Below are 15,982 nucleotides of genomic sequence, written 5' to 3'. Positions count from 1 at the left end.
AGTGACCTCAAAATAGAATCAGTATTTGCCAAATATTGTTTCCCCCTCTTTTTTTTTATTTACAGATGAGTAAACTCCCATACTGAGATGTGGGTAAGTCTTAGGAGTCACACCTTGATTTTGCTTCTGGGTATCAAGACAGAGTTACTTAGGCTTTCTGTACACAGTACCCAAAATTAAAGTAGTAATCGACATTTGAAATGCAAAAAGTCTAGACAATCAGCAAGTCCTTTCCCCGAAGGCTGCTGGACAGTGCGTGGGACTCAGCACCCACACAGCAGTGGGACATAGCGTGTTCAGTTCCTGGGGCACTGCTGTCAAAAGTGACCACACTGAATCGAAGCAAAAGACCATCTTGCCTGCAAACATGTTACCTGTTATTGGAAAGGTATAAAAACATCCATATGGTTGTACTTGCCCCCGATAACACTTCCTTGCCTCCAGCAGTCTGCAGTACTGTGTCTCCACCTGCTCTCAGGATCCCAAGCCTAAGAAAGCAGGAGGTATAGTCAATGCATTTTACGTACAACATCTCTAGCCATATATTTTCTAAAAATAGTATATATTTTAAAAATAGAGGCAAAAATATTTTCTTACAGGTAGGTACAGAAGTATCTGCACTATTTATTTACACATTCTCTAGTGAGAATCTCTTTTAGAAAATCAGCTTAGGGTATAATACTCAGCACCTACACAACTGTAACTATTGTGCTATGGTCCTTTGGTATATTTTGTCTTTTTGTGTTACACTAAACACTCGCCTGATCTCAGCCATGAATAAGCTGATAATTAAAATGTCATCAATATATTTGCCAGAATCTTCCCTCTATGTAAAACTTTAGTGCTCGTTGCAGAAAGGAAGGAACAAAAAATCCCCATGTTTGAGAAAAACAGTTTCTCCTTCAAACAGCTGGTCAATGAATGGGACAAAGCAAAGGGAACAGCAAAGAGGAGTGTCACCGCTGCAGGGACAGCCAGCTACTCTGACATCACCCCACATCATGCCTCAGTGCCTACAGCAAGGACTCGGGCCCCCCTTCCCTGTCCATGGGGGTCTCAGCATCTCTGAAGCAGCTCCCTTTCCTCAAAGAAGAGCTCTCTCGATGACTGTTGAACTGATAAACTCGTCGTTTAAACAAGCGATGGAGTTTCTCCTGGAACTGGTTCCCAATGAAGCAGTACAGCAAAGGGTTGATGCAGCTGTTGGCGAATGCCATGCAGATGCTGAATGGCAGTGCTGTGTCGATGATCCCTGTCACGTCACAGTTGTTAATGATGTTCATATGAGCCAAAGCATCCAAAAACGTTAAAATGTGGAATGGGAGCCAGGAAATTAAGAAGGCCACAACAACAGCAGCCACCAGCTTTAGGACTTTGTCCCTCTTCTGCTTGTTTTTCCCAAACTTCTGTGGTTTAAGCAAGTGCCTCCTGATCCAGATGTAGCATGTGGTGATCACTGTCAAGGGGATGAAGAAGCCAAGTGCATTTTTCAGGAAGGCTGTTGCCGCAGACCATTTGGCGTAACTCTCATGAGGAAAGGCCATAATGCAAGCGTTGACCCCCAAGCTTTCAACGTAGTGAGTGTCACGGAAATAAAAAGTTGGGAAGGAGGACAAGCAGGCAAGGCCCCACACCACCAGTGCTATAAGATAAGCTTGTTGTGGAGTTCTTCTTTGAGAGTGAATAGGGTGGACAATAGCGTGGTACCGGTCCATGCTCATGCATGTAATGAAAAATATACTTGCAAACATGTTCAAGCACAGGATAGAACTGGAGATTTTGCACATGAGAGACCCAAAGAGCCAGTGGTAGCCCTGTGCATAGTAGGTAGCCCAGAATGGAAGGGTGGCAAGGCACAGCAAATCTGCCACGGCCAGGTTGAAAATGTAGATATTAGCAACTGTTTTGGGACCACTATGACGACAAAGCACCACGACCACCACACTGTTGCCAGCCAACCCCAGAATAAAAACCACCGAGAAGAGTGCTGGAATTAGTGAGAACTGATAATCCGAAGAGGTAAGTGGGCAGGGAGGAGGGGAGCGCAATGCAGCTGATGAGTTTGTCAGTGCTGTATAGAGGACTTGGAGAGTTTCTCTGGTGGTGATGACCAGGGAGTAGTTGCTCTGCATGTTGGTGCTGGTGAAAAGGGATGTTCTGCAGGAAATTCATGTGCTAGCAGAATTTTTCTATCACGTCGCTCACCTGCAAATCAGAAACCGTGTGTTAGACATGCGCTCTGCAGCCATCTTAGCTCTGGAATCACACACACAGTCACAATAAAATAAAACCCATTTAGAAGTATGTCAGTAAGCTGAGTGCTGAAATACCAGGCAACCCTGCTGGACTCCTTTCCTCCGTCCCACTGACAGGACACGATTAGCCCTAGGGAGGTCACAGCACTTTTTAATTAGCCTGGCAGAGAAGCGAGCAGCCGGGTTTTATCTGTGATTACAGATGGTGCTTTCTGGGGCAAGCAGAGCAGAAAGATTATTGACTCGGGAGCTGGAGATACTTCGGGAACTTCCGTGACCAAGGGCAGCACCGAAGCTCCTTGTGATCCTTTTCTTGGCTTTCTCAAACTATTTCCAGCTCTCTGCACAGTTGAAGTAATGCAGGAAGGCAGCACCAGCCAGTGAAGATCAGATACTTCACACCTGAGGGCCTCCTGGGACTTTACAGGTGTGAAAGCAGCCTTTTAACAAGGCTATGAGGAAAGCAAGCTTTGAGGTTTTTAAATTCACAGGGCCGGATACAAAGACACTGAAGGGTCTTTGCAAAATGTCATTTACTGTCAGAGTCCTCCTCAAAGCAAATCTGCGTCTCCTGCCCTCATGACGGCTTTTAATCAGGAGAGTAAAAGAAGTATTTTCAGCATAGATACAAGCAAAATAGACAGCCAAGTACTCAGTCCTTGCAGGCACTGGATTTAGCAGTAGTATTTGCCGTTCATTTAGAAAGATCAGGATTGTTTCCGTAAGGGATTATATAGCTACAAAGCAGCTAAAATAGGAGAGTTAATTGACATGTCTGCTCCAGTTCGACAGCTCATATCTGTACTCCAAGCAGGGCATTTTTCAAACTTTAAGACTTTGTAGTCAATAAAGAAAATATCATGCCCAAATATTTTATTTTACATATTAGAAAGAGACAATTCCTTTTCAATTAAGTCAGGCATTTAGGAATTCTCAAGGGGCCCTAAAAACAACAGAAATTTTGACCAAGACAAGGCAACAGAGTTGGGTAATGATCTCTCATGTAACAGAAGGCGACTGATAATTTCAAACGTATTTTTCTGTGCTAACAGTTTAGTGTACTCCAGCTTATCATTTGCTCAGTGCAAAATATGCAATATGCTACTTTAAATATACTGACAAAAATTTAATTTTAATTATATTGTCTTCAACAACGAAAATTCAATAGGAGAATATTAATGCACATTTCTGCAAAGTGCCAGTACTGAACGTCCCAAACACGGGATCACAAGCCCACGTTCTGTAATCTAGCAGGTCTCAAACCGGAGGAAAGTTTTCTGTCTGGGGACAGCAAAGATTCAGGAGAGGGTCTGAGGCCCCATTTTGCCCTGAACTCTTAGGTCCTGAACCCCTCACTTTAACCTACAGAAGCTGAAATCTCAGAACTAGTCACAAAGAGTTACGTATCTGACTTAACTCCTAATAGAGGGACTACACCATAATTAATTTTAGCTATACTACTGAGAACAAGGCTCCGCTGACAAACATGCTCCCCCCCTGCATGTGAGCAACTGGTGGCTTAGAATCTGCTTCTAAACTAGTCATTCCTACTATTATTTAAGACACAATGAGGTATTTTATCAAAAATTGAATCAAAACAATGGCAATTATGTTCTAACAGCAGATAGAAAACATACCTCTCAACCTCACATTCGTCTGGATGTAGCTCTGGGATTATGTGCTCCTTTTTTCTGTTTTTCTTCTAGCAAGTATCACCACCAGCAATCTGCTCGCTCATATCTTCCGTTTTCCCACTGGGAGACTTTAACCTACATAACTTGAGAACTGAAATACAAACGCCTGCCAGCTTCTTTTCCTTTTGGAAGCTAAACAGTTTGAGAACCCCCCTTTCCAAGGCCACGTGAGCACATGCAGTAAATCAGGAGAGAGGAACAAGACAACCAAAAAAAAAAAAAAAAAATGAGGGAAAGCAAGCAAGAAAGAAAAAGGAAATTCACAGAGATATCTTTGCGGTTTTCTACTGCAGCTCTTGGGCCAGGAGGGTGCACCCACATGCAACCCCCTTCTGCCCCCCAGGTGTATGTGACACACGCAAGCTTCCGTGCGAGGGTTCATGCACCTCTGAGGGCAGAGGGATTCCCACGCTGGGGCTCTGTAGAGTCCCAACACTTGCTAATGCATTTGAGAGCGGAATAGGCTCTTTGTCCTGACAGAGCTGACCATAACGTGGACACACAGAGACAGAAAGCAGGGGAACATCACAGCACTGCCTGTGTAAGGGGACTGATCCTGTCTCCCAGTTAGCAGGACAGAAAAGCCACTGCCCAAGTCCTTGCAAAGACGTGCATGCTGCTCGAGCCGAGGAGGGCAGCAGGACAGATCCACGTGGCAGAGAGCAGCCTTGGCTCGGAGGCTGCGCTGGGGTAACACACAACCAAAGCGAGCAGATCAGCACAGCTGCGTGCTCCTGCCGACTTCCCATTCACACAGAACTGAGATTTTACATCTGCTTCCTCACATCACATGCTCCGCCTGGCCCCAGCCTCCTCTCCCTGGAAGGAGCTCCAAGGGGGCTCCTGGAGGATAAGCACGGGACAAAGTAAGCATCCGTAAGCCTTAAATATTTTGCCCTGATATCCTGAGTGCGATCTCCTCTGCAGCAGCAGCCCATCTACTGAGGATGCGTGTGCTGTGCTCCACAGGCAAGGCTGCACGTCCCAGATGGAAAGCAACCACAAAAGGCCCTGACAGTGACATGTTCCTTTGCCCCAGCCAGGTGCTGCTGGCTGGTTCTCCATCACCATCCAGGACTGGACCCAAGCTCATCCTATCCTCAAGGCTCATGGGGCACTGGATTGCTCTCTGCAGCTCCCTGACAGGGGCTGTAGGCAGGGGGGTTGGTCTGTTCCCCCAGGTAATGAGCGACAGGACAAGGGGAAACGGCCTCGAGTTGCACCAGGGGAGGGTTAGATTGGGTAGGAGGAAAAATGTCTTCACTGAAAGAGCGCTCTGGCACTGGAACAGGCTGCCCAGGGAGGTGGTGGAGTCACCATCCCTGGAGGTGTTTAAAAAGCAGGTAGATGCAGATTTTAGGGACATGGTTTAGTGATGAACTTGGCAGTCCTGGGTTAATGGTTGGACTTGGTGATCTGAAAGGTCTTTTCCAACCTAAATGATTCTGTGATTCTCAAGGCAGGGAGAGGAGTTCTTGGCAGCTTTTGGCTTTACCTGCCTCATGTTAAGAGTCCAGCTCTTGGCATTTTCTGTACAAAAGGAGACTGGGTTATTTAAAGAAGGGAAATCCCACGCAGCATTTCTATTTATTACGGTGCAGCTGATTTACTGCTTCATGAACACAAGGACAGAGAGTGGTCAGGACAGTCAGGCTGCAAGCACACACGGTGCCTGTGCTGGGAGCAAACACTGGAAGGAAAGAAAGCTGAAATAGCTCAATGAAATGACACTCTGAGAGCAGATAAAACAGAAACAGACCCAAATATCACAGGTATTTTGGGGGAAGGTAGTACCAAATCGCTGCACACGGTGGGAGACCTCATCTGTCCCAAAGGCTCAAGCACTGCATGTCACAAGCAGAGTTAGATAACATAAATTTCAGCACATCCTTTTTATCTCCATGTATATCTACGAACTTACCCAATGCACAAACATTCACCCATTCCATAAATATTGATTTTGGGGCATCCTTTCCTTTTCCCACTCATTCCTCCCCACTCTTGTTTGAGGTTGTTATGGAAAAAGCAGGGGAGAAGGGGAGATACCCTGGGACAACTGAAATTTGAATTACTCAAAAAAACCCACAACTTTTTAAAGGAAACAGTAACATCCATAATAGCTTGGGGGCTGAAAAAGTCAAGACTTAACCAAAAAGCTTTAAGATGAAGATTTGCATTCTACACACACTACAACCACTAGCAGGACACTTGTTCAGTTGAAGAGGCATCAAACAATGCACCTTCTAGAGACACGCTGCAAGAACTCTGTCCTTTCTTCAAACCAAACATCTACCAAGCGGGTCAGTAGGAGCATGTGGGATGTGCAAGTGCAAGAGGTCACGTGTCTGGCTGCAAAGGAGAAGAAACACACCTTTTGCCACCAGCCCCCCGGCTGTACATACTCTGCTTCAGCTCCAGAGGACTGCTGGCTCTCAGGTGCGTGACCCTGAGACGTCAGCACTCACTCTGACCCATATTTATTAAATTTTTCACTAGTGGCATGCGACAGGACACCCTGAGCCAGGAATTCTTGCGGCTAGTTCCTCTGCACACAAATGATCAGTGAAAGATCTTGCTCCATCCTTCATCAAACATCCAGCATTCTTTGTAAGCAGGGGAAAAAGTCAAAGGCATGACAGTGTTTATTTTGCAAAGATAACAAACACTAATTATTTAGATTTAAATATAAAGTTTTCCTTTCCAGATGCACTTTTGATCCTCACAGATACTGACTGTGTCTATTCTGTTCTACCTCCAAAACTGAAATTTTGTGCTGGGTTCTTACCTTTTAGTAGACAAGAGATGGGCCTGATACACCTGGTGCGATGGGGGTCATAGTTTGGGTTGCCTTTTGCCAAATCCTGCTCCCATTCTTCCCCCCGCCAGCGCATCCAACTCCTTATCTGATCCCAAGTTGTCACTCCAATGCTCCATTTAGCCAATGTACAAACCCCGTCCCTCTTCTATTTCCCCCACTATTTCTTTCTTCCTCCCACTGTTTTTGAGCATCACCTGCACATGAATGGCTGTGAAATAGAAAGTACACCCGATGCAGACGCCCAAGCTGTCCATGCACAAGCCAACGTTGTGCCACGTAGTGCTGCAGCTGCGCTAATGCTCCCTGAGCTTGCAGGACATGTTCATCCAGCTTCCACAACCAGGCTGGTAAATACAGCACATGAATCTCCTGCATCAGAGCCCAGCACACGGCTCAGCACAGCGACAGTCTTTAGACTTTTTACCGTTTGTCTGGCTGCAAAAGTGCAAAAGCTGGGAGTTTTCACCACAAGAAGACCTGTTTGATGTTAAATGGTGAGGAGTTAATGCCTCCTGGGGCATATATTTGGGGGAGAATTTCATACATGATGTTTATAACAAGAAAAACAAAAATCACTTCTCAAGAGAAGAAAGAAATTTTGCTGCATATTCACTCAGGTTTACCTTTCTGTCCTCGAGTCCATGCACCTAAAAAGGTCACTAGAAGAGTTTAAAAAAAAACTGACCCGAACCCAAACAAAACAAAAAAATGCCATCACAAAACCACCCACCCACAATTCAAATAGCAACTGTGCAAATTAAAAGAATGGGCTCATGCACTCCTCGGTCCTAGGTCTTGGATTTTGTAGGGATGTACTGCTGTTAGGGATGGAATATTCCAAACAGACAGCATATCCCACTGCGCCAGCAGACTGTCAGAGCCAGCTCTTGAGGTTAAGCCCTGCCAGCCTGCCAAATCCTCAATGCAACGTGAGATCCAGCTGCAGGCTGTATTCATGGGCTTGATTTTTTCCTTTTGGAGAAAGCAAGAGGGGAAAAAGATCTCTCATCCATGTGCTCCCCAGGTTGCATAACCCAACCTAGGTCGGTAGAGTTCTGACCAATTTGGTGCTGATTTCCAGCAGGATGGCCTGACTCCCTGGTCCCAGGGCTGGTGGCAAGAGCTGGGGATCCAGCACCCACACACGCCGTGGAGCAATGATTTCCATCATGCCAGGTAGGGCATCGTGCTGAACGATAGTTCCTTTGCACACGCGCACCGAAACCATCCTGCCTGCAGCTGGGTTCTCCCAGAACTCCGTAAACTTTTGGATGCGATCCTCCTCCCTGCATTCATTTGTTTAAGGGTTTATGTGGGGATTAATTGCTCAGTCTTGCAAGTAAGATTGGAGTATCTACCTTGTCCTTCCCCAGCCTCAGAGCACTGCTGCAGAGACGGCTGCTTTCTTGCATCCTTTTTGGGGCCTCAGGGAGGAAAGCACCGGTAAGCACTGACCAGTTGAAAATTGATGGCTGAGGCAGCAAATCCTTGAGTCCTGCTCACACTCAGCATCCATGGTCCTTGCCTTGGCATGCTGGCTCTGAGCACTGCCTCATGTACCTCTGAAGCACAATCTGTCCTGACAGTGGGTGTCTGCAAATCCAGTTTTGGCCAGGAGGGAGAACTACTAACTTTTTTTTAAAGGGTAGACCTTGGTCAGTGTTTCACTTTCCCTCCTGGAGCCATGACGTCACATGGAAACACTGAACAGGCTTGGGGAAAGCCCTGCTTTTCACTTCACAGCAGTGAACACAAGGGCCACCCAGCCAGGACCCCTCAGAGTATAGTGTCAGAGAGCTTGGTCCATTCAATGGACCTTCCATGCTGGAATAAGTCAGTTTTTGAGGCAGTTCAGTGTCTATAGTGTGGCAGAGGCAGTCTGGAGGGAAGAGGGATGCCCTTTCCACCTCCGGCACGCAGAACATTTTTCCAGAGCATTTCTTTTATGGGATGTTTGTGTCCAGTCCGCATCACTGCCAAGACTGAGATTAAGCTCCATGACATTGTTTGTTCAAATAATTGGCTGTAAGCATTTTACAAGTTACTAAAAGTAGCAAAGAAAACAAGCACTTAAGTGACTTTGAAAACATGCTGCACCCGTCGCTATTAAAGGCAGCGAGGCACATGCGCCCTGGCGTGGCTGCCCGCTCTCGGGGGGAGCACGGCAGCACGCCCGGCCTTGCTGAAGGCAGCAGGACTTGGCCAGAGCTCCCTTCCCGAGCACTGCACAGCTCTGAGTCATGGCCCCAGACGGAGATAAACCACCACGCACCAGGGCTTGGCCACAACGGGCACAGAGCCTAAATCCTCCTGATGGAGCTGTGGCCAAAGCACAGCGTTGCAGCAGATTGAGAGCTGCCCAGCCAGACGGCAGCAGGAACCTACATTCAGCTTTCATAAAGAACAATTTGTCATGACAGGTAATTTTCCCCTGCTCACTTCTCCCAGACCAGTTGCCGTGGTGAGCAACAGAAGTCAGGACCACAGCTTATGGGAGACAGCTCCATCCTGTCTAACTTCTACTTCATTATTATTAATACATCTGTATATAACCCAGCATTTTAAAGGATGTGGAAGCATACTTCACATGTCTTTTTAGGGTTTAAAAGTGATTTTTTTATGAAGAGCTGTGTGCTGGTTTTGGCTGACATAAAGTTGATTTTCTTCACTGTAGCGAATGTGGCACTATGGTTGGGATTTGTGCCAAAAACAGTGCTGATGATAATGCAGGGATGCTTTTGTTACTGCTGAGCAGGGCTTACACCCCGTCAAGGGCTTTTCTGCTCCTCAACCCACCCACCCCACCAGCGAGCAGGATGGAGGGGCACAAGAAGTTCAGAGGGGACACAGCTGGGACAGCTGACCCCAACTGACCCAAGGGATGTCCCATACCATGTGATGCCATGCTCAGCAATTAAAAGCTGGGGGCAAGAAGGGGGAATGAGGGGACGTTCAGAGTGATGGCATTTGTCTTCCCAAGTTAACTGTTAATGCATGATGGAGCCCTGGGAGGTGGTGAATAAATCCCTTGTTTTGCTTTGCTTTCTTGTGCAGCTTTTGCTTCACCAATTAAACTGTCTCTTAAGTACCAAAAATGCTGAGATACAGATGAAAGAGGGTTTGCCAGCTAGTTAAAGCTTTGGGGGAGTCAGAATATTCCTGACACTTGGGTATTCCAATTTATTTAATCCTTCTTTTAATCAACAGAGCTATTAAGCGATTCTCACCCCACCTTTGCCCACCAGAAAGTTTAAAGAAACCAAACCATGCTCCTTTAACTCATTAGACTAGCAAGACCATCCCAAAGAAAATGTTTGTACTGCTTATATCAAACCTCAATCCCATAAAGACAATACGGCTCCTTAAAATCTACGGTATTAGGCAAGGCTCTTGACATCAGCTATAAACAATTTCTGAAGTGGGTGTGCTGGGCTATAAATCCCAAATGTCAGATAAATCAGTGACTGAAGAAAAGGCAAAACACGATCGTGGTCATGCAATGGGTGGAATACATTTTAACAGAAGACCTTCAGTGGCTCAGCCTTTCCATTATAGCTGGAAGGATGAGCCACCTCAGCCAAAACACTTCACGCAGTCCAGAAAACCCTCCTAGCAGATGGAGCGAGACAATCAAAATCCCTGCTTGCAGAGCACAAAGAACTGAGCCTGGAAAAGATGGGTGAAGGGCTCAATGCTCATAATTAGATGGACCATAGTAGAAAAGTATTTGTTAAAAAAATAGCTAGAGAGAAAAATCATATGGTTATTCTTCTCAAGAGCTGTCTTTACCTTGTCTCTGCAGCATCCAATGTGGTAGTGATGCTGGCTACTGCTGACTGCAGCAATGATGCTTGGGAAGCTGAAGCTGGACAGGCAATGCCAAGTGCTTCTTGCGAAGGAGCACTGTGCACTGCAGCACTGCCACGGTTTAACCCCGGCCGGCAGCTCAGTCCCACACAGCTGCCTGTTCACTCCCCCCTGGTGAGATGGGGGAGAGAACCAGAAGAGTAAAAGTGACAAAACTCATGGGCTGAGATAGACAGTTTAACAGGTAAAACGAACGCTGCACATGCAACCACAGCAAAGCAAGAGATTCATTCACCACTTCCCATCGGCAGGTGGGTGTTCAGCCATCCCCAGGAGAGCAGGGAACCACCACATGTAATAGTTACTTGGGAAGACAAACGCCATCACTCCAAACATCCCCCACTTCCTTCTTCACTCCAGTTTCCACACCGAGCATGACATCTTTATGGCATGGAATATCCCTTGGCTAGTCTGGGTCAGCTGTCCTGGTTCTGCTCCCTCCTGGCTTCTTGTGCACCTCCTCGTTGGCAGAGCATGGGAAACTGAAAAGCCTTTGACTTAGAGTAAGCCCTATGCAGCAACACATAAACCATCAGTTTATCAATGTTATTCTCATGCTAAACCCAAAGCACAACACTGTACCAGCTACTAGGAAGAAAATTAACTCTATCCCAGCCAAAACCAGGACAAACACACACAGGATACACCTGCAATCGTTACCTTAGATCAATGCTCAGTCCTCAGCAAAGATTTAGCTCTCCACAGTGTTGAGCAATGCTGCGCTGCTGCATTGCTTCCACCCCAAGGGCAGCTGAAACCAAAGCTGCAATCAGTAATTGTGGCCCAGGCAGCATCCACAGACAAAATCCTGGCAAGGCAGCCACTGCCCCCTGTGCATCATGGAATTGTCACAGGGAGCAGCTGGAATTGCCAAGCCCATGACAAGGTGTTAAAATCTGATTATTTTGATACTTACAGGCTTCCTTGGGCCCACAGGCTCTGAAGCAAGGAGACACTCTGCAGCTGTGTGGTCCTGTTTCACCACTGTGTTGGTCCAGTTAAGCAACATCTTGCAATGATGAGCTCTAACAGCTGCATGGGTTTGGTCTTTGAAAATTTCCAGTATTAAATCAAAGAGAATTAGAAAGAGCACTGGGCTTAAATAGGGGCTGGAACATGGCAAAACTGCCGGAATTACAACCAGAAATAAAGCCTGTGTAGAATAAAAAGGACACCAGAGCAAGTGATCCATCTTCTTCAGACTGAGCTACAAAACTTCATTTGAAGGTGAGACCATTCCTAGCAGACACAGAGCAGCTCACTCATCCTGCAGAGACACCAGCAGAAACCTGTCTTCTTCACAAATATGCCCAGGCAAAGCCATGGAGCAATGGATGGATATCCATAGCTGTGCTGCAGCAGGAGGTAAGAGAAGCCACTAAGATCCCAGCAGCAGGACACCCCTCCAAAGTGATGTCCCCAGTGGAGCAATCCCAGCTGAGCCAGGAATACAGAAAACAAAGAATCACCCGCAAAACCTCCAGCATGGCCCCAAACACGAGGGGCTGGACGGGGTGAGCAGCACACATTTCCACCCTCCTCCGGGAATCCCAGGACGAGGAAGGCCCCTGGCAAGGTGCCGTCACTGCTGCTCTCAGGGTGAAAACCAGCTCTTGGCCCCCAGTAACACTGCAGCAAAGCCTGTCTAACTAAATAAATGATGTTGTTTACAGCTGGGAGATGGTCTCCATTACACAATGCGGCCATCCCAGCCAACCTTCCAGGGAGAAGCTGTTCTTTGGGGGGTTGTTGCTTGAAAAAAATGAAGAAGAAAACAGAACTAGCTGAAGCCAACACAGCAGTTTAAGAGCACAGGAAACCTCATCTCCTTCTGCCAAGAAAACAGTGGATCTGCAAATTTGTCCAGTTCACACTTACCATTGGGCATATCATGTATTCGGGGTTTTAGCCACTGTCTGCACAGAGCTGGCAGAGCAGGGGAGAGAAAGGAAACCCAAATCTGTGAAACATGGGGAAAAGAAAAAAAAAAAAAAAAAGCTGAGACAGACCAAGAAATAAAGAGCAGGGAAATGCACCTGAAGGGAGGGGGCTGAGAGAAGGTGCTTCAAACACATCAAAAACATGAGAACTCCAGCAGAGACAAGTGAGGGGGGGAATCAAAAGTTAGAAGAGTGAGAAAAAGCAAAAGCAGCAACTGTGTCACTTGTTGTCCTGCTGACACATCAGCTGCAAGGCATGTGTCTAGTTCTCTTGGCCATCGTAAGCAAAGTAACCAGCCTGCAGACTGCTGAGTCCTGGCTGCCAGGTGCATCAATCAGTCCCGACTGCACTTTTCCTTTGCGCTCTGGATATAGGATAATAACCAGGGAAAGGCCCAAGGACATGGGTTTTTAGGGACCCAAGCCCAGCTCCAGCTGCTCAATGGCATCTTCAGACCTCCTGGAGACAGGCAGCACCCTGGGAAGCGCAGGATGCTCTTGGGGTGCTCTGCATTTCACCCACGGGGATCATCTTTTACCACTCACAGCAGGCTCAGGGCTTATCCCAGGACGAGGATCTGCCAGGACACAGCACTCCCACACACATTCCTGGCTGGCAGGGAGCATGAGTCTTGCACAGCTCCTAACAGTCTCCCGTTTTACTGCAGAGGAGTCACAGCCATTGACAGGGCTGCGCTCAGGGTTCAGTCCCAGCTTTGCTTTCCTTGGTGTCCTGATCACAGCCTGAATCCAGGGCGCCCACCAGCATGTCCAGCCACACCAGGGTGAGAGCCCCCATCTCAGCTGTCTCTGCTGAAGCCCCAACTGCAGAAAAGTACAAAAATCCACCCCCAAAACAGAGGGGGTTTTGAGCAAACTGCTAAGCAGATCCTGAGAATGGTGATCAACCCAGCAGCAGGAGCCTCTCCCAGACAGATCCCGAGGGAAGTCTGTTACCTGCCGCTGCTTGCAGAGGGCAGGAGGTCAGAAATACTACCATCAGAGCATCATGCTCAGCTGAGAAGTCCCCCTGCCTCCCAGTAATGCTCTTCACAGCAGGGCACTTAATCGGCTTTTATCTGCCTAAAGACTTGATCCTCCCTGGTCTGCAGCAGGAACCAGCTAATTCATTTTCACTGTGCACTAAAATCACAGCCCAACCGACCTTGCAATGCTCGCGGTTCACCTATCCAAAAGGTACACGTTATTTTTCTTGCCTCCTTCTCTGCTATCCATCAGGTATTAGATGCGGTGGCTGACTTGTGGCTGGTCATGTTCTTTCTTGTTATATTTATATTTACTTGTGCAGCAACGGCTGGGCTGAGCCTAAATGTCTCTGATTCATGCCCAAGCATGTGCAGATGTGCACCTGAAGACATTATCCATTGTAACAGAGCTGGACTGAGAGCCCTCCCAGGAGAAATAGCAGCATCCACCATCTCTCTAAACCTTTCCAATAATTACTTGCGGATTCTCTCCACCAACACCTTCAGAAACCTGACTTTCCTTCACAGCCTCTGGCTAGATGGAAACAATCTGACTTTCCTGTCTCCGGGGACCTTCCATGCTCTCAACAGCCTGCGAGAGCTGCACCTCAGCAGGAACCCACGCCTCACCTACCTGCACGCAAACACTTTCAGAGGACTGTTAAACCTCATCAGCCTGGATTTGTCCCACTGCAATATCTTCGAAATCCATCCGCTTCTATTTTCACACCTGCCTTCTTTGGAAACACTCGATTTAGCCTCCAATAACATGCGGTATGTCCCACAAGCCTTTAGGAACCTCTCCAGTCTCACAAAGCTGTCCCTGGAGGGTAACCACATAGAAGCCATTGGCAGAGATTCCCTGAAGGACCTGGAAACCCTGTACGATCTGAATCTCAGGAAGAATCGGATATGGATCATACAAAATGGCGCTTTTACAAAGCTTCTCAGATTAGGAACGTTAAATTTAGGACACAACTTCATTGCTGATTTGCCTAATCAGCTTTTCGATGGGTTGATCCAGCTGAAGACCATGCACCTTGAAGCCAACAGAATCACCGCTATCAACTGCACCTTCAGACATCTGCTGAACTTGAGAAACTTGTACCTGAACAACAACCAGATCTCCTCGATCTCAGACTCCGCTTTCTCGTACCTAAACAAGCTGCACTTCCTTCACCTGAGCAAGAATAACCTCAGTTCCCTCCCTATCCGCTTGTTCGCTGAACTGCCAAAACTGCAGTATGTGTTTTTATCCCACAACCCCTGGAAATGTGACTGCAAGATGCTTTGGTTCTGGCAGTGGAGCACAACGCGCAGGGCAGTGATCGAAGGGCTACACTGTGCCTTCCTGGGCCCTCACAACACGACAGCACTCAATGTCCCCCATCCAGGGGACCTGACGGACTGCACGGTGCCACCTGAGCTGGCAAGCGAAGACAAGTGCAGCGTGGCCAGTACCAGCATTGCTCCTGGGCCTCCTGCTCTCCCCACCAAGGTCATCCTGCTGGCACTTGTCTGCCATGCGTGGTACTTTGCGAGGGGATGGAACACTCCCGTGGCCACGTTTTGACAATGTTTAAATTATAAAGTGGATGACACTTATCTATTTTCTCGATATTTGTTTGTGAACAGTGGTTTTCATTACAGATGGGGTTTATATGGGAAAAGAAGGATTTTATTATATAGGAATAAATGCTTTAATTTATGGGCAATGCTCAAATCTGAAATACTAATATCAAAATTCAATGTAAATGTTTACATACAGAGAAGCTAACGTCAGCAAGTTCAAGGTGGGGGCTTGCGCTGGGTGACGCAGGGCTGGGAAGTGTGGCCTCACCACAACCTCTGTCCTCCCTGTTTCCCAACTGACCACACCACGTGTGATCACCAGGGAAGGGCTGCCTTCCTCTGCCCAGCCTGTACTGGGGATATTGCGAGTATTGCTGAAGCAGGAAAAAATTGCACATGTTCCAGCACATCTGGAGTCCCTAGAAAAGGCTCAGTCCATCAGCATCTCTGAACGTGTGGTGGCTTCCCACAGGTGGCACATGAGGCGCTTTGCTGTTAGAATGTAAGACAGTGTTGGAGGAGTGGACAAAAATGTCACCATGTAAAACATTTCATCACTCAGCTGCTCCTCACAGTATTGAGCCCCAGCTAACACAGCTCTGCACTCACCCCTGCAAAGAGTTCATTTGTCCTACACGTGGTCTGTATGAGTTGTGTCTCCCTGCATTTTGTTGACAAGGTCTGGCATGGCATCACACCAGTGCCGTACCCCCGAGCCGCCTCCCTCCAGCTGCTGGGAGGCACTGACAGGTCATCATGATGCCTCCATCACAGCAGTATCACCTTTCTCTCTTCCCTCACACAGATTAGCCTTCTCCATCCTCCCAAAGAAAATTTTCCATTTCTGCAG

The 15,982-nt window shown here is 47.4% G+C and overlaps 2 protein-coding genes across 2 annotated transcripts; one reads left to right on the top strand and one right to left on the bottom strand.

Moving 5' to 3' along the window:
• Positions 1-789: 789 nt before the first annotated feature.
• AGTR2 (angiotensin II receptor type 2) lies at positions 790-5,235 on the bottom strand. The gene is made up of 2 exons (XM_037408335.1): positions 3,893-5,235; positions 790-2,205 (listed from the first exon to the last, which is right to left on the bottom strand). The coding sequence occupies exon 2, from the start codon at positions 2,130-2,132 to the stop codon at positions 1,014-1,016; it is 1,119 nt and encodes a 372-aa protein (XP_037264232.1). The 5' UTR covers positions 2,133-2,205; positions 3,893-5,235; the 3' UTR covers positions 790-1,013.
• An 83-nt stretch (positions 5,236-5,318) lies between these two features.
• LOC119157418 (nyctalopin-like) lies at positions 5,319-15,202 on the top strand. The gene has a single exon (XM_037408334.1). It carries the CDS (start codon positions 13,847-13,849, stop codon positions 15,131-15,133), a length of 1,287 nt encoding a protein of 428 aa, XP_037264231.1. The 5' UTR covers positions 5,319-13,846; the 3' UTR covers positions 15,134-15,202.
• The last annotated feature ends 780 nt before the right edge of the window (positions 15,203-15,982 follow it).

Source organism: Falco rusticolus, chromosome 14, assembly GCF_015220075.1.
Source record: "Falco rusticolus isolate bFalRus1 chromosome 14, bFalRus1.pri, whole genome shotgun sequence".
Classification (NCBI taxonomy): domain Eukaryota; kingdom Metazoa; phylum Chordata; class Aves; order Falconiformes; family Falconidae; genus Falco; species Falco rusticolus.
Note: the sequence above shows the minus strand (reverse complement) of the source record. Positions and strands in the feature narration are given on the sequence as shown.

Coding starts and splice junctions, on each gene's coding strand:
- LOC119157418 (XM_037408334.1), top strand. CDS start 13,847: ATGTTCTTTCTTGTTATATTTATATTTACTTGTGCAGCAACGGCTGGG.
- AGTR2 (XM_037408335.1), bottom strand. CDS start 2,132: ATGCAGAGCAACTACTCCCTGGTCATCACCACCAGAGAAACTCTCCAA.